This window comes from Arthrobotrys flagrans, assembly GCF_004000055.1.
Source record: "Arthrobotrys flagrans strain CBS H-5679 chromosome Unknown unitig_0, whole genome shotgun sequence".
NCBI classification, from domain to species: domain Eukaryota; kingdom Fungi; phylum Ascomycota; class Orbiliomycetes; order Orbiliales; family Orbiliaceae; genus Arthrobotrys; species Arthrobotrys flagrans.
Window position 1 is genome coordinate 5758792 of NW_027137550.1, and position 18141 is coordinate 5776932.

The window sequence follows — 18141 nt, forward strand, 5'->3', positions numbered from 1 at the left end:
ATTGGACGAATGGTGGTCGTGTAGACTACACCATACTGCCTCTAGCTATCAGAGGTTCCCTAAAAACAATCAAAATGATAATACAAATGAAATCAAAATATCACTCGACCTCCTCACAATCCGAATCCACTTCCGCTTTAATCTCCCTAACCGTTCTATCGTACTGTTCCTGTACTATAGCCGCCTTATAAGTATCAATGTCCGAAGCATAGCCATACCCAAGCTTAGCCATCGCAGACCTATGTGTTTCATACGCAGTCTGAAGTCTCTTCCACCTTGTAGTCCTAAGCGACGTCCATTTCGAATTCGTCAATGAATCCCAGAACCAATCCGTCTCAAAGGTTGCCCCTATTTCGTGCCAAAGGTTTTTATGCGTGACGTATTGTTTTGATAGACCGGAGCGTAGTGTGACCTTGCAATTATTCCCCTCGTTCCTCCAATCGCCCTTGCTCTCGATCACCAGATTTGGTAGGTCGTAGTTATCGCTTCCGTAGTGCCCGCTTAGCGCAAGCCGAAGTTCTTTGATCTTGTCGAAATTTCCGTATCGAAGATGTTTTACCACCTCGAACCAATCTTCCTTTGGATTCCTCATCCAACACTGTGAAATAACGATGGCTTCCGTAGCAACGTTCTTTAACAGCTTCTTCAAATCCATCGGTGTAACAGCGACATCGACCAGCTTGAGCGCCTTTAACTTCGGTAAGTTGAACTCCTTGGGCAAATACCCGCCATGTGCATTCGGTGTCGGCGTATTTCTAGACGTCCGTGTAGTCCTAACCGTAAGGTCCTCAACATTATTTCCGATCTTTTCAATGAACGACCAAAACTGTTCCGCCAGATCAGCGCGTTCGCATTGCACCGCCAACGTAAGATCCAACGTCTTCAGGTTCGCAAAGGTAGTCTGATACCCCTTCATCTGCAGTGCCGAAAACTTAAATTTCGACATTTGAATCCCACACCTCGGCCCACTAACCGCCTCCACCGTCTTACTCTTGCTCCTAATAACAGCATCAATAACCGGTTTCCAATATCCAAATCCACCAGTCCCATACGCTACATCAATTTCAATTTTCCTTATATCAGGTAACCCCATAAATGCTTTCGTAAGCAACGGAGTGATCTGTAAGGCTTTGAGTTCTTCACCTTGACGAGGTCGAACAGTAATATTCTGGAGTTGAGAGGCTAATTCGCATTTTTCTCCGAATTGGATAAGACGTTCAACACATGATGATCGTAGATCGATTCGAAGGTTTTGGAAAATAAGGTACCGGAAGAGTCCCTTGAATCTGGCGTTATGGTCTTGGGATAACAACCTGACTTTGCCAAGGTCGGCTGGTGTGAGGTCGTTAAAGATCATGTCCACAAGTTCTTGTGGGAGGGAAACTAGGGATGTCATTTTTGGGGGGTTTTCGTTTGTATTGGTACAGTCTAGAAGCTTTCTGAAAAAAAAGATCCTTTCTGTGAAAAGGACAATGGAGACTTCTGAAAATTGCGACACCGATATTGGTTATGTCGGTGGTAAAAGAGGCAAGAAGAACGCTCCGTTCAAGCTGTGCTCCGAAAAGACAGCTGTTTCCATGCCATCCTGTCTGTGACTCAATCACCATTGAAATGACCACGTTCTCATGTGAGCATGCGTGTGCCCTGGAAACACAGTCAAGGTTCAGGCCGGTTGGTGGGCGAATAGCAAGCTAGAAATAGGGCTTGGCGACAGGGATATGCGGGGAGGTGGAATACCGAGTGCTTACATGGTTGCGCGGCATGGTTGCGCGACATTGGTGTTGATCTGCGCTACAAAATGTAACACAACTTCAAGGACGAGCGAGTGGTAATCGGATTTTCCCTAGAGCAAGCTTAAATGTCAAAATACTTGGATCGATTGTAGATGTGTTAAATATTCATGAATGCGCCTTGAGACTGGGGCCCAAAACCTTTGATTTTCCGACTAACGTTAACCGTAACCGTCGCTCCTGAAGTCACTCCACGGGTTGCCGGTCTGGAGAATGTACTGAGAGGTGGTGATATAGATTTTTGGGAAACAGCTGGGGCACGATATCCTTATCATGCAGTTGGACCTCGAATCACTATTAGCGACTAAACTGGAGACTGCTATGGCTATAGAATACTGTAGACTCTAACTACAGTATATATCGAGCTATTTCTTATAATTACTGTAAGGATGCGTCGTGTACCCCTAGGGTTATAAACGTTTTCCCGTTTGTCACTTCGTTATTATTGTAGAGTTTGTCTCGTACCCAGACCTGGTCGTATTAAGTACGAGGATATGTTTCCTATTATGGCATGAAGGTTCTAGAATCTCGGAATTATACTTGAAATACCTAGATACTTAGCATAGGGTAGTACGGAACGTAAAGTCGGGCTGTTTATGTATAAGGGTGTCCTGTGAGTATACGGGATCGATATCGTTGTTCAAACCATACTACGTTCTACAAAGTGTTAAATCGGAGGCTTTTAAATTACTTTGTAGGTTGTGTTAAGGCGAATCTTCCAGTCCGGAAAACTTTTTCCGATGGTAGTTTGTTCGTCTTTGAAGTCAAAATATAAATTTATCATTCAATGTAGGTATAATATATCAGGGTGGAACCCTAGGCTTGAGGCTAATTTCAGGGCACGCACCTGGGAAGAATTCGATAGTTTGTCGGTTGTATAGGGATGCAAGGCAAATCAGGTAAATATAAAAGTACCTACTCAAGTAGGTATATCCTGGTCTAACCTCGAGACTACGATATGTCGATCCAGGATATTCGAGAATTCCCCCCGAGGAAATTAATGTACTTTAATCCAAGAAACCAAGACTCGATGCATTCTACCCAAATCCATTATGCCCAAGGTATCTATATCTCCAGCCTAATGTACTACACTACTCCTCTCTATAACAATGTGTGTATCCTACACGCAGCACAAGACTATATCCTACATAACCAACTTGCTCCCTCTATACTTCCACTTCTTCGCGCTCTTCTTCCTTTCCGCTTTAACTTCATCACTCTCCAGCGTCCTCTCAGGGAACCCTTTAAAGCTCTCCGCATATTTCCCCACGCTCTTCGCCACCAACCTAGCATTAACATTCCAAGCCGTCGCATCCAAATTCGTCAAGTCGTCACACAACTGATGGTAACACGGATCGTACCATTCTCCGGCCTTTCCTCCAAACCTTTCAACCTCTTCAGGTGTCTTAATACCCTCGGCACCAGTGGCGACTCCACCGGCTGGGATACCAGCTTCAATGAAGCCCACGTAATCACTCCTTCCGTCGAATGGGATAAAAGTGTAGTTAACACCGAGCCCCTTATACCCTTCGATATAAAAGTTTCGAAGTTCTTCACTGCCCTTTGGGTCTCCTTCCGCGTCAGTCGCATTATAAATCTGATATGCAAAGTTCACACTCGCCAACATATCATAATCCATAAACAACCTGATCTTCTTGTTCTCCTCAGGAGTCAAATGCTGAGCATACCAGGTACTTCCCAGAAGTCCTTCCTCCTCTCCACTCCACCATGCAAACCTGACACAGTTGTTCACCGAGAACTTCGTAAGCTGCACAGCAACCTCTAGGAGCGTCATTGATCCTGATCCATCGTCATTGATACCTGGTCCTTCCTCGACCGAATCGCTATGTCCACCAAGCATGACACAGTTCTCCGGATCACCAAGAACAGTCTGAGCAATCACATTCTTCGTTCTGATGACATTAACCTCAGAATCAATGTATGCAGACCCATCGACCTCCTTTCCAGCCTTCAACTGCTCCAAGATCGGCTTCGCATCCTCACGAGCAATTCCAAAGGTGGCGATATGGTGATCCAACGGTGTTCCAAGGGTTCCACTCAAGGACCCAGGTTCATTGTTATAAACCACAGCAGCCACAGCTCCAGCCTTCCCAGCATTCTCCGACTTCTGACCAAACGAACAATTCCCACGCTCGATGAGAGCAATGGCGCCTTTGACATCCTCTCCAAAATCACTCTCAGAACAGCCATCATTGGCAGCCGCCACAACCTTAGCAAGAACGGGTTCTTTATTCTTCGTAGGCGGTGTAAGACTCATAGGCCGATGTGGAATAACAGTATCCCCAATAACAAGTCTCGATTCGTAGATGTAACCGGATACAGCCGGGAAGGTTTGTTCGCCGAGGGTATAATACCCACCGAGACTGCTGAGGACCTTTTTGACATATTCAACGGTTGCCACATGTCCTCGGGATCCTATCACACGGGTTGGGTGACCGAAGTCGAGTTCTGAGATTTTGGCGATGGTATAAAGGTCCTTTGCTCGTTTGAGAAGGTTCTCGGTTTCGATAGTAGCTGCAAGTGATTCTGCATCTACTGCGGGTTTCTTGGAATGGATACGGATAGCGGCCGAAAGGTCATCATTCTGACCGAGTGGTTGCTGCTGAGGGAATGTTGGCGAAGACAGAACCGAACTAACGAGGAGCCCTAGAGGAAGGAGGGCAGAAGGATTGAATTTGACATACATTTTGAAATACTATCAACAAAATTGATGGTGAAGAGACCAAGATAGGAGAAGGAAGGGGAAGGAGAAGAGGAAAGGAGCTAAGCTTGGGACGGTGATATCATCTTGGTAAGGAGGCTGGGGCTTTATCAGATGAAACTAAGCACCCCCAGCGACCCGGAGATTAACTCTGCGTGCCTCCCGATTAGGTTGGCACGGCAACTTGCAGATCTTTGTGTCACCCAACACGATTGTTCCTGCACATGGTCTTGGCATGTTGGATTCCCTCAACCGACTCCATCAACATAAATTACTATTACAAACAACCTATCGTAAAGACATAAATAGTAGTGTGGAACATGAGGTGCATGAAGGGAACCCGGGGACCAGATCATGGAGGGGACAGCATGTATGAGGGTATATGAAAATAGTTGTGAAATATTGAGGAATAGTTATGAGCTGAAGAAAAGTGAACTCCTAGGCGCCTTAAGAAAAAAGTAGATGAGAACGTTCAAACTTTCATCTTCCAAAAGCGAAGTAAGGAAAGCTATTCTATCGTATGCTCCGGCGGTAACAAGGTGAAAACTTGAAAAAAACCAAGGGGTTGAGGAAGCACATGCATTGATATCCCGTAGCACAACAGCTTCCCCGATGCATGAGAGACAAGGAAAAACCCAAGAGAAAAAGCGAACGATTCACATATTACAAACCGTCATTAAAATCTAAAAGCGAAAGAAAAAGAAAAAAAAAGGGGGGGGAAGTGTAATTCAGCATATATTCATCAGTAACCTTCGGATAGTCCCAGGAGTTCGAAATCTGGAATAGCGTCGGCGCAAGTAAAGTTTCTCTCGTAGGCGATCTTGGGTAAGATCCCGGCAGCCATACCCTTCTTGTATGACCACTGGTAAGCGTCCTCGGTATCCCAGGTCCAGTACATCCAGCCCCAGGCGAGTTCGAAGGATTCCATTTGGGCTATTCTATCCAGTCAGCATGGACATCAAAATCGAAAGAAGAGGGCCATTGGACTTACCTGAAGCAAACATAAGTAAAAATTGCTTATAAAGATCTGACCATTTACTCGGGTCGGAGTTGGGAATGGTACACGAGCAGTTGATACCATTGTGGCAACTGGGCGTCGTCACACTTGAGCTGGGATCTGGGAAAATGAGGTCTCCCTCCCACCTCGACCCTGCACCAACATTGTTCAAATATGGCACACAGTCAGTATCTGCTTGCCCAAATTCTCCCACCATAGTAGGCCCAAATCCAGTTGTTGGGTCATTGCTCTGTGACATCTGCGCGCCCCAGCCCGAACAGGCGAACTGGATCTTTCCGGTGTGGGTCTGCGCAATTTGACCGATATTAAAGATCACATATTGATGCACATCGAGCACAAGTCCTTCAAGACCAGACAATCTCCCTTTCCAGTTTTCGAGACCTAAGAAACCATCGCCGAAGACAACTTTAGCGTTCAGACCGTTGCCACGAACAATCTCATACGCGTTCGCAGTCCAGTTAAGAACTTCGTTGAGTGGCAAAGCTGTCATCCTGGGTTCGTTGACTAGGCCGTAAATTGTAACAATGTTCTTATATCGGGGCTGGGAAAAAAATTTTGAAAGCTGATCATGCATATCCAGACTCTTCTGAGCGTTCGCTTCCCCAGAGGTTCCGTTGATCCACCCGATGATGCCCTGGCGGCCGCTGTGATTCCAACCGTTCTGCCCACCTTGGATACTGTGAAGATCGAGATTGACTCTCAGGCCGTATTTTCGAGCCCATTCGATACCTCGAAGGAGATACCTCCAGCCAACCCTTGGAAGGTATGGGTCATTCGCTTCAGGAGTAACAATCCAATAAGGGTACGGGATTCGAACGTGGTCCAATCCAGCTGCGGCGATTTCTTTGAAAGTTTGTTCAGTAACAAAGGTGGCATAGTGCTTTTCGAGGGTCTGTGCTGTAGCCTTAGCGCCGAGGTGTGCTGACAGGGTATATTCATCAACTACACCCAGGTTGAGGTCGTATTTCTTGAAAAACGATGGTGTGATGAACGGTTCAAGGAGAAGCCATCCTCCGACGTTCACGCCGCGCATGGGGACCTTGCCGTAGTCAAACTCCTCGTTGAGTGGTGGAACATTCGGGTTCGGTCGAGCGCTGTCATCCCACTTCGAGAAGAGACCCATAACTGAAAGTCCTCCGACTGTTTCGGCAGTGTAAGTAGTGTTGAAATCTCGCGTATCATACCAAGTAAATGGATCCAAGTAACTCCCTTTAGCAGCAGTCTGGATGGAAAACTATTGTTAGCAATATTCTGACAGAACGATAGCCTTTAGTAGATAGGTACATGCCGGAATTGTATTCGGATTAACATCTGGTGTGTCTCCCAATCCATCACCGGTACCGCCACCACTTCCACCCGAGCTATTATTGCCTCCATTAGCGGGCGAACCGTCGTTCTTCCCAATCACCAGCACGCCGACGGGAACAAGAATAATGATCAATAGGATAATGAAGGCAACGATGCACACTAAATCAGAAACATAAGTAGGTTTTCCACCCGAAACCAAACGCTCCAAACCCAATGAAAGACTTACATATGCAACAACGTCTCCTTTTTCTCTGCTCTCTAGTTTGACCCATCGTCTTCCTCTCCCTCTTCTCCTCTCGGCTCAAATGACGTTTGCGTCTGTACTCCTCTTCTTTATTAAAAGCCGCAAGGCTTTCTTCACTTAGCGGAATAACGCCATCGGTGGGAGGCCTGGACCTCCTTTGTGACTTCTCTAAAGTTCTGGTTCGCCTTAAATCTTCCCCCGCTACCCCCCCGGATCGGGACTGTCTGTGAGTCGAATTATGGCGGCCGTGGGACCGAGAGCTTCGGCGAGGTTGAGTAGGTGCTTCTGCCCCGAATCCTCTGTATCAACAGCTGCATATCTGTCGCGGGACTCTCGACGAGTGGAATTTTGGCGAGTAGAATTTTGGCGAGTAGAATTTCGACGGTTTTGGGAGCGCGAGTGCTCGCGGGAATGATCCCGTGAGTGCCTTCCGGCCATGATTGTATGATTTTAAAAGTGCTTCTAGACCGATTATATTTAAAACCAGTTCAGCCTTACCGTTGACAGTCGACAGCCTGGTAAGAGCGAAATGGCGTGGATAGCTGAATCGGCCAGCCTAAGGTCGAAAAACAGCGATTGAGGGGTTGATGGAAAGAGAAACGTTTTCGGAGCCGCAAACTCCCCCGCCTCGTAGCCAAATATTCTTAATATAGAACCGGCGTGGTAATCTGATATGCTGTTTTTATGCTGCTCTGTCTATCTGAGCGTCTGCGGGACGATGTGTTGCTGTAAACAGACGCCGTTGTTGTTACTCGGGCAATATGCGCTGCTGACAACGCCTAACAAGCATCCCTCTCGTTCCACGTGAAATTGTCGAAGCTTCCTCAGAAAGATAAGTAACGAGCGACCGGAAACCGCAGCTGAACCCTCATCGATGGGAAGATAAAAGGTTTGAGAAAGTGAAGAATTCAAGAGGAAGAAAGAGGAATTGAAATCCAGAACGGTTGGACTGAACTCCTTTGCGAATGCAAGCGGAAATATCGCTGCCTGCCTGCCACCCTGCTAGTCCATATCCATGTCGCCTGCATATAATTCTTCCAAGCTAGAAATGTAGCCAATAAATTCCTCGATCACTAACACCACTGCGATGGGTCCGCAAATTGGCGAGTCTGCGAAGAACAGCTTGGGTACCTTCGCTCCACCTTGGCCATCTTACATATGCATACCATCGACGATGGTTTTTGGTAACTCGTTCAAACTATCGATATCATAGTGGTCTGTCAGCGAAAGAACATCACAAGTAACCCAAAACCCGAGCGAGATTGTACCACTCAGAAATGGGCTTGTGAGTAGATTGCCCAATTTTGTGCCCGTTGTGATTCGGTCACTGCTGAGGTGACATCGTCGATATTCCCGTTCCTCACAATTCAACCCCTGCCACTATCCCCAAATTAGACCAGCAGAAAACTTGACTTTTTAGCCCACCAAGCCGCAAGCATGGAAAACAGTGATCCACATGGTAAACGTTATTGAACCAACCCGGTTCGAAAGAGAGCATGACGTAGACATTGCTACACCGAACGTTGGCGACGGCTTGACTGTCGTCGACACTGAAAATGCGTGCCGGATCCCGGCTTGAGATCGGTAACATGGTCGGTGATGCAATAACCACACCTTAATGCCATTCACCATGCCAATACAATGTTGTCCGTATGTTTCATTGCCAATCGTGATGCATAGATGAACTTCTGTGTAATACATAGGTTCCGCTATCATATTAGAAATTAAGATACTCAGATTCGATAGCACAAGGGGGTTGATAGTATATCTAGATACTTACGTAACGTTAGCTATGAAGCTTCCAAGCCAATTTATCCCGTCGACTCCCGCTGTGTCCAGTCTAATCTCCCACATACCATTCCGTTGACATAAAGACTTACGTCGGCCGAGTAAGCGTGCTGGTAGTCTCGATACTAGACTGGTGTACTAGCATGCCAAGTAGCTTTGAAGCAAGTTCGGATGTCGGATCTCTGCAGCTAGTTGAGCTGCAGTGTGCGGGATGGTCGTGACACAGTATTCCTACAACGGTAGCAACACAAATAATCGAAAACCGTCGAGAGTCCAGCGTGATTCTAGGAACCTAGCCTAGGTCTCCCTCGCTGCTCCCAAATAAGTACCTGGGCACTTAGGTATTACATTAGGCAAAGATCCTCCATTTGTGACGTCTGGGTATCAAACCAATTAAAGCTCTACTTGACTATTCTTCCCTCTAATTTCATAGATATCCATGTATGCCTTATTTCTAGTGATCTCGTATCGGAAACCTCGACTAGGTAAATCTAAGCAAGTACCTAAGACACAAGCTCCATAACTGCAAGAAGATTGCTAACTATAACCGCTACACATGTGAATTTCATGTGTACCTACATACATGTATAAATTTCTTAACCACATAGAAACATGCCGCCATAGTTCATTGAATTTAATCCTAACATGCACGATATCAAAAAGAAAGAATCTCCATGTTGCTTTCAGCAATACGTCCAGCAATAATGCGCTATATGAAAAGGCGGAGGAAACAAAAATATCATTACAGCCCCCCTTATAACCAACGAGCTATTCAGCGAGCCCAAAGTACTAGTATCAAGTCCGACGAGAAATAAAAAAACGAAAGCAATAAAATATGAAAATTTAAAACGATTGCCAACTACCGCAAGACAAGCATCATAATAAGATAACGACGTACTACCAATGCCTCTCGCTTACCCCGACAAAATCATCTTAAGCCTCCCTCGGTTTAGCTCCTCCACCACCACCTTGCGGCAAGAACAGCTCGTTATTCCTATAATAATCTGCCGGGTTTCCTTGTGCTCCCGCGGTCGGGTCGACCCAACTCTGCGGCCGGTTATTCAGGTACTGTTGATATGTATCAGTTGAATCCCTAACAGTAGTTGGAGAAGTTCTAGTAATTACAGGAGGATAACTGGGCTGCTGCTGTTGCTGCGGCTGACCACCACTGGGGGGGAAATTCCCACTCGGGCCACTAGGCCCTGCACCTTGCGATGTGGCTGCGGTTGTGGGAGGGTTGTATGTGTAATAGCTCTTGTAGGCTTGTTGAGGGGGGTGAGAGGGGGAGATGGGGCGGCCGCTCGGGTCTTGAGAGGACTCGTAGGATGATGTGGCAAGTTCTTGAGGTGGTGCACCGGTGTCATGGTAACCACTTATTGAAGGGTGTCTATCACGACCTGCTAGGGTGTTAGCTTGCGGAGACGATGGTTTACGACCATCCGGTCCTCCTATCGGGCCAGCTGGAGCACCATAGAAATTTGCTAGGTTCGATCCAGCAGGAGGGATAGGACTTGTTGAGACTGGATATGGTACACCGCCCTGTTGAACATCGGGAGGGCCGTATGGGCCACTTGTGTTGAGAGGTGGTGGAGGGGAGTGGTGCATTTGATGTTGCGGCTGGGGTGGGTAGAATCCCTGGGGGCCACCAGGTGGACCACCAACTGGACCACCAACTGGCCCACCGACTGGTCCTCCCAGTGGTCCTCCGATGGGTCCTCCGGCAGGTCCGGGAAGAGGTGCGCCGTATTCTGGACCGGGCCCATATCCTTGGCTATATGGCGGTCGTGAGTACGCGTGCGCTGCGGGGTTGGACATGGATGTATCTAACAATGCTTCATAGTCACGGCGAGCCTTGACGAATTTCTCATTGAGGGCCTGGAAGTCATCTGATAAAGAACCTTGCGTCAGTAGGATTCCTTAAAACCAGTGATCGGACATTAATACCTCGCTTCTGTTGGTACTTGCTGATGAGATCAATCAGCTTCGGTCGGATGGAGAGTGTTTGATGATACAGAGCCTACAGTCGCCCATGTTTAGATTCCCATACTCTCGTTAAGATTCGCATCGGTCTTACCGTTATCTCATCATTATCTTGGATATGCTGGTCTGCACTAGAAGTGCTTAACATCGACAGCAGCTTCTCCACATTCTTAATCTGTGCAAAAACCTCGGCCTCTGTCTGCGCCTCCCTCTGCAACTCTTCAACAGTAGGATCCGCGAGCTTCTCGACGTAGTTCAACGGGAAAATACCCGTTTGTCCCCTCAAAGATCCCTTCCACCAATCTTTGTATACCGACTCAAGAACGGCGATAATGTCACCTTTCCTGAATGCCAACTCTCCAGATTCTGTAGGTACAAAGTCGTAGAGAGCTCTTACGCGGGATACTGTAGCGGCTGTAGAATTAGCAGGGGGTTGTTCGGGCTTCGGTTCAGGTTGTTTCTGAGCAGCATTTGAATTCGAAGATGCAGATGCAGCAGGGAAGTTCTGTTGTCTCCTAGTATCCTGTAGCGAGATTTCGAGAGCCCGAGCAAGGTCTTCCTCTTCCTTCAGTCTATCGGCATCAGTAATGGCGTTCTTGGTCGGCTTCGACGGAGCTGGTATACTAGGATCTAAGATGTTTCCGTTAGTATTTAGCCAATATCATGCATATATAGGAATGGAGGTATCGCACTTTGGGACTTTAGTTTCGTGTAAGCCTGTTCCATGACGAACAAATTCGGGTCCTTGCTGAACATTTCGGCCCAGTCCTCCATACGCTCCAGAATCTTGGATTTTACTGTTTGATGTGTGGTCTAACAAAAAAGGATTGCATTAGTGTATCGAACCCGGAACGGGTATGCAGGCGAAGTTCATACTCTATCCCCAGCTAGCCGAAGCAAAGCATCCGTGAAGGCCCTCGACGACAGCTCCTGGTGCACTTTAAGACCACAATTTTGCGATAACGCATTTGCAGTCTAAAAAAAAAAAAGTCGAAAACCGTTAGCCTTACGTCCTGTCTCTCGGGCAAAATACCGCATATATGTACCTCAAGTGTATAAATTTGAACCTGAGCATTCCGATGTGCTAATCGCTTGATAAGGGCACCAACGACTTCTCTCGGACTATCGTCATTCACACAGTCAGTAACTTCCGTACATAATCCCAAGATATTCAAAATAAGGCTGCGATAAAGGATCCCGATTATATAGCACATACGCATCTGGACCGCCACCTTCGACCTTGTCGACAGCTTCCATAATGTACTCCCAATTCTCCGAAGTGAGGTTCTCGTCGGTCGCCTTGGCTACATGTCATCGGAAATAGTTATGTTAGCTTTGGATTTATTTTCTGGAGAATAGACGCCCAAGAGGATTAGATCTATCGCCGGCAAAGACAGCGGATCAAACGTACCGACGACATCATCGAAAGGGTTGGCGTTATTGGCGCGGAACATGGCGATAGAGGGAAGAAGGGAGCCGGTGATCTAGCTTGTGAAGAAGAGGCAGTAGTATGCCGTAGCGAGCCCCGGGGGTTTCAGACGACGGAAGTTGGAATGACGGGACTGATATCTGATAGAAAAGCGGCTCTGCGAAGTTTGGAGTGGATGATATGATGGAATGGCCGATGGCTGATATAAGATGGCAGCTGTGTGGTGTGAGGTGTGGCAGGAAGAATGGCGGGGTTGTTTGCCTTGCCCTGTTTGTCCCTCCCCAAAATGACTAACTTGCCTTTGCTGTGAAGTTAGCAGGCAGGATTACGTATGGTTCAAAGCGATTCCAATGTCTCCGATCTATTCTTAAATATTCGAGTAAGGAAGATTCTATTCTTTTTAAAAGAGGAACGGATGGTTTTAATTAGGCCCAGAAAGACTGTCCGTATTAACTAATACGCTAGTTCATGACAGTGGCTGCATGGCCGGGTAAGGCCTGTCAGGATTTGCCCGTACAAGCCACTTCTAAACGCGTAATAGCCTCCTTCCGCTTCATCCATGACCAAGAAGTTATTTCGCCGTTGACTGTTGACTGCTGAAAGTTCGCCGTGTGTGGCGCCTTAGCTTTCTTCATCTCGTAAGCTATATTCTAGACTGATATACCAAACGTACGGAGACTATGTAGGCTCGAGTTCGTGCATGGGTACACAGGGTTATTAGAAATATATTCCTTCTCATCCACAAATATTAATACGAGGGGATCATGAACTAATACGAGAGATAAAATGCAACAAATAAAGCAAAGTTATTCAGAAATATGTCAACTACCTAGGTACGTTTAAGTAGGTGCGATGGTGTAGGGTGGAATTATATCCCGTCAAAGAGACTCAAGTAAATAATATAACTAGCAGATGCAAACCTCGAGCACGATGAGTAAACAACATTTGAAAGAGAAAACAAAAACTACCCCAGAACCATCTACAAAGTAAAGCCACCGCTAGCTCCGTAAAAGTATGCCGCGAAAGAAAGGAAGAGGCCACCCCTATAGCTTAGCCGAATCGATCAGGAAGCCTATTCCCATATTGTTAGCATACCCTTCAAAAATTTTAGATTTGTGATAGATTGGGAAGGCCACTTACACTACGGGAGCAATCAAACTCCATGCGTACAATGCATAGCAGACCCATGCACTGATGATCTTAGTCCAACTGGCCCCGTACGTCCTGCCCACGGGTGTGAAATCACCGTCCTTATCCTCCAAACTCATCGTCAACAGAGTCGCAACCCAAGCCGTTGCCAACAGGAAGATGAAATGGAACAGTGTATAATTGTACTGCACTCGTCCCTTCTCATCATCGACTGCATCTTCTGCCTCGTCGTCACTGTCCTCGTCCAAGGCACTAGCCGGCAAAGCTCCTTCTGCGACTGCTCTCTTCAAAACCTCTTGTCTCATGGCATGTCTCGATGGCTCCTGAGTAACAAGACCATGTTCGTCGTCTCCAAGAGCAGTGTAGCCACTTGGTCCAGCACTGCCCATGGCAAAACCCTGGGTTGCAGCTCTCGTAGTGGTATACGCAATGGTGAGGAGTGTAAGTAACGCACCAATAACGATACTGGCTGTCCTGGTACCCCTGGCCCGAATCCATGGATTGCAATGTTTGTCATCCGGTTCCATGGCCACAGCAGACATTGTCAGATACGTGCAGTAGACCGCGACCATAGCGCTTTGCGCAAGACCAGCCTGCGAATTCGCCTCTTGAACCGCCGGATGGATCGACATCGCACTGACAACAATTGCTAGAAGCATGTTGATCGTAATAGCCGAGATGTTCATACTGCAATCGCCCTTCCCGAAGAAGACGTACATGATGATGGTAAGTACCAACGAAACGATGAACATCCCCAACGTAGACCCAACAAGTATAAACCTCCATACGTTGCTATCCGTCTCATCCACCTTTCTCAAACAAGTCTCAGCCCATGTGTGCGCCAGATCGACGAGGAGAATAAGTCCGAGGAAAAGAAAGAGCGCTGCTCCTAGAAATGCGACCTTGTTACCCCAGAAAATGAAAAACTCTTCCGGGATAAAGAACGTGAGAACGATAAGTCCAAGCCAAGCCAGTATCTTCGGTCCCCAGAATCCGTTTTGTATCGACGCCCTGCCGTTCTTGGTGGACCGGACACCAAGCAGCATCAACCCGAGCGCAAAATGGAACAGTCCCAACGCGAAATTAAACCGGTGTACAGCCACGAACCCATAACAGTCCTCTCCGAGACACTTGATAGTCATGTAATCCAGCGTTAACTTTTGTAGCTTCTTAATTATCCATGGCGTGAGCATTATCCAACTGAAAATCGAGTTGATGGCGAGGATTAAGGCGTAGACAATACGGGTGGCAGTCGAGCTGTGACATTTGCCGCAGGAGTTGAAGATGGCAGAACATGTCGCCGCGCCGCAGCAGGACGCTCCAACGGTTATAATCTACAGGTATCCAAAACGTTGATGTTAGTAGGTTGGTTGGGTTAGAGAAAAGAGCGGTCGGCGGAGACATACGGAGCCCATGCTGGGGACAGCCATTAAGGGTAGCGACAGAAGGGCCCCCATGGTGAATAGATTGTAGCCTGTTTCCTAGATATTCAGAGGCTTCTTGAGACTTTGTATCGGCTTCGAGTATTGTATGGGGTTCCGAAGTGATGATGAATATCAAGCTGTGATGTGGAGCAAGTCGGTGGTGATGACGATGAGGCCGTCGTCAGATGGCTGGGTGGGATGGACGGTCTAAATCTGGAAACCGGGCGCGGTAAACCCGGCTTCAGAAATCCAACAACAGTCAACACAGATTGTAGTGTTGGACCAACGCAGGGAACCAGAACGCATTTACTATTGTCCGGTATACGAGACAAATCTACTATCGCAATCCTTCGGTTGAAAATGCAGATGTTAGTCAAAGTCTAGCAAATTTACTAGCGGTCCTTGTCACGAATGAGCATAGATGGACTTCATGAGCAGCTGTTCGAACAAGGCTTGTAGAGCACACGATACTACTTTTTTCACTACAGCTGTGCTGGCTATAGTAGACGGGGTCCCCTGTGCATCGGTATCACAATATGTTGGTTGGAAACGACAAATAAGTCTTCCACAGCATCACCTTACCTTGATATCGATTGGCCTAGCTAACAGGTATCGTATAAATGAATCCTATCGGCTGTAATCGATATCTGGCCCAGGATTTCGGTCGTAGCGCCCCTCATCTGCATATTGCAAAACATGTAAAAAGAAGTGCCCCCAACATCCTATCCACTATACAGGAGACAATATCATGTATTCTAGAACTAACAAATTGTTGTATAATGGAGTCTTGTATACGAGACCACTTGTAGGAATGAGAGTAGCCTGTAAGACTAGCTAGGGCGCTACACCCTGTACTAATATATTAATACCTAGGAGATGACCCGTCACCCTTGCTTGAATATTCACATTGACACACAGTGACACCCCGCCCTATATCCCGCCAACTTAATTATCTATACCTGTAACATTAATCTCTAAAACTCGCCAAAATGCGGTTCAGTAATACCACAACCGACCGAACTTGGCCACTATTTCTTTACATCGTGTTACTTTTATTGTCAATTACCCTTGTCTTGGGATCACCCCTAGCCCTTGACAAGAACGAAACAGCATTGGCTGCTACTACTGCCAATAAGTTTATTCTCGCACAAGACCTTCTGCCTCCCTCGGACAGAATAAACATCACGGCGACCCCAGTAAAAGTCGAATTAGGTCCGCGGGCAAATACCCCTAGCGACGATGACAGTGACGACGATGGTGACGATGGCAGTGACATACCAGACGACGAACACCCTTACGGCCCCGACGACCACCCTCCATTGACCGTATATGACTTCTTTACTAACGAAGGCCTTAGAGTCCAGTGTCAAGCCGCGGCGGATGTGCTAAGACTCAGACCACATAGCAACAATGTTTATCTCCCCGCCAGTCAATGGCCAAGATGGCGCTCACTCAATGGTTTTGCAAGGCAAGCGTCCGCCGTAATGGCGTATCAAGATAGATGCAGGAATTGCCTTTGTACGTTTCAAGGTGTCATTGTCCCCGACCCGGTCCCTCGGCCCCATATACATCACCAACGGCGGTGTTCGGAACAGCTGGTAGCTGAGATATGTGCGACCGCTGCAGGTGGGTGGCTATAACTTTTTGGTTCAATTGTTTGATCGGTGTGTTAGATTCTGACACCGAGACCAATTATAAGATAGTCTTCGTAAATCTATGACCATAGCTCTCTAGCTGATCTAGACTATCTACGGTATTTAGGATGCTTTTGCACCGCGACTCTTACACAACCATCCCACCTTCCCCTGGCAATCACAGATGCCGAAATCCAAGACACTCTCGACGAAATACCCATTGGTATAAAAGATCGTAACAGAGGGTATAGATACCGCCACGGCGATCGTAGGGAATTTCAGTTCTCACCGTTCGACCTCGACCCCAATTTCATAATTGAGGATACTGGTTCCGACTTGGATGGCCAAATCGCCTTGCGAAACGGTTACCCTGGAGCTCCACCCTACAAAACATCAGCTTCTGGAAACCGTCGGTATCTTGTCCCCGGGACTAAAGAACCATATTATCTAGAAGGTCCAGGTTCAGAAGCTAGCTTGGAGAGTTACGGGTCCCAATATAGCTCTGCTGATGCGGCATTTTTAGGATATGGAAAGAACTCGAAGCGTGATGTTTCAAGCGATAACCGGGGTTTGGGGTTTTCTACTTAGGATGAAGGGCAGGTTCTAAGGAAGGAACCGAAGGGTCAAGTCTTCCCAGCTACCGGTCATTCCGCGCTGGGGTCCGATGCGAAGAAACCAACAAAGACGGTTCAGCCTTGACTTTCGAATTTGATTCAACTGATTCCAATTCATTCGTACAGGATGTCTCATGGTAATACTGGGGCGGATCTATAGCCGGCATCCAGTGCTTGTAAATTTGGAGTTCTGCTTCCTTTGATTACCTTTCCGTGGCTTCTTTGTTCTACCACATTACTATCGTTCCAATGCGCATATGTTTTCATATAATTATAAGTTGGTGTATTTACTATTTTTGTTTTAACCTTTTTTCTTTATTTAAACCTTTGCAAATTTCTTAATTGCCTTTTTTGCGAACCAGAATGCTTCGTTAGTTACCCATATCGATTTCGTCATGTTAATCTCTCTCGATAAGAATAACAATTAAAATTTAAAATGGTTAAGCATTCATATAAAGCCTCAGCCTTCGGAACAACTAGCCGTGGTCATGCAGGATGATAGGGCACGGACAAGCTGGAAGATACCTCAGCTCGATGTGTGACGAATCAAAGACAAGGGTGAAAGCCACCGTGCAGAATTAGCTTCTACGCATACGTTTACCGAAGACGTTAGAGTTGCATTGGTCTGGCAGCTCGCGAATACGTCCTGTGCCACGTTGTGCGGGTTAACATGATCTAAAGCACAATATCATAGACGCTGGTAGTTCTAACTACGATATCACATAATAACGATATGAAGACGCCAATATGAGAAAATATAATAGGTATAATATTATCTCTAATGCAGAGTAAAGGAAACAAATGGGATATCGAAAAAAACCAGGCAGGAAAACGCTCGAATAACATGAAGAATGATTAAAACACCGTCTCTCTACCGCCTCAAGAAGTGATAAAAAAAAAAAGCTAGCCATGCTATGCAATGAATGCCCCACATGCACCGTTATTACAAATGAAAGCTAGATTTACATACGAGAAAATAACCCCATCACCTCTCCGGTACAAGATTGTTAGTTTTGTTTTTTTACTTTTGTATCGTTACAT

At 46.7% G+C, this 18141-nt stretch overlaps 5 protein-coding genes and 1 further gene across 5 annotated transcripts; 1 reads left to right on the forward strand and 5 right to left on the reverse strand.

The window, feature by feature from the left end:
- Nucleotides 1–100: 100 nt before the first annotated feature.
- Nucleotides 101–1396, reverse strand: DFL_004694 (uncharacterized protein; the record flags this gene model as incomplete). Its single annotated transcript, XM_067633833.1, has 1 exon — nucleotides 101–1396. One exon carries the CDS (start codon nucleotides 1394–1396, stop codon nucleotides 101–103), a length of 1296 nt encoding a protein of 431 aa, XP_067491963.1.
- Nucleotides 1397–2934: 1538 nt separating this feature from the next.
- On the reverse strand, nucleotides 2935–4497 carry DFL_004695 (uncharacterized protein; the record flags this gene model as incomplete). The annotated part of the gene is made up of 1 exon (XM_067633834.1): nucleotides 2935–4497. The coding sequence occupies one exon, from the start codon at nucleotides 4495–4497 to the stop codon at nucleotides 2935–2937; it is 1563 nt and encodes a 520-aa protein (XP_067491964.1).
- A 757-nt stretch (nucleotides 4498–5254) lies between these two features.
- DFL_004696 (uncharacterized protein) lies at nucleotides 5255–7520 on the reverse strand (the record flags this gene model as incomplete). Its single annotated transcript, XM_067633835.1, has 5 exons — nucleotides 5255–5445; nucleotides 5504–6752; nucleotides 6819–6997; nucleotides 7065–7228; nucleotides 7288–7520. The coding sequence occupies 5 exons, from the start codon at nucleotides 7518–7520 to the stop codon at nucleotides 5255–5257; spliced, it is 2016 nt and encodes a 671-aa protein (XP_067491965.1).
- Nucleotides 7521–9803: 2283 nt separating this feature from the next.
- DFL_004697 (uncharacterized protein) lies at nucleotides 9804–12304 on the reverse strand (the record flags this gene model as incomplete). Its single annotated transcript, XM_067633836.1, has 10 exons — nucleotides 9804–9938; nucleotides 9996–10641; nucleotides 10699–10756; nucleotides 10815–10887; nucleotides 10945–11480; nucleotides 11543–11663; nucleotides 11727–11825; nucleotides 11897–11972; nucleotides 12067–12154; nucleotides 12262–12304. The coding sequence occupies 10 exons, from the start codon at nucleotides 12302–12304 to the stop codon at nucleotides 9804–9806; spliced, it is 1875 nt and encodes a 624-aa protein (XP_067491966.1).
- Nucleotides 12305–13329: 1025 nt separating this feature from the next.
- On the reverse strand, nucleotides 13330–14885 carry DFL_004698 (uncharacterized protein; the record flags this gene model as incomplete). Its single annotated transcript, XM_067633837.1, has 3 exons — nucleotides 13330–13351; nucleotides 13420–14762; nucleotides 14835–14885. 3 exons carry the CDS (start codon nucleotides 14883–14885, stop codon nucleotides 13330–13332), a joined length of 1416 nt encoding a protein of 471 aa, XP_067491967.1.
- Nucleotides 14886–15841: 956 nt separating this feature from the next.
- Nucleotides 15842–17074, forward strand: DFL_004699.
- The last annotated feature ends 1067 nt before the right edge of the window (nucleotides 17075–18141 follow it).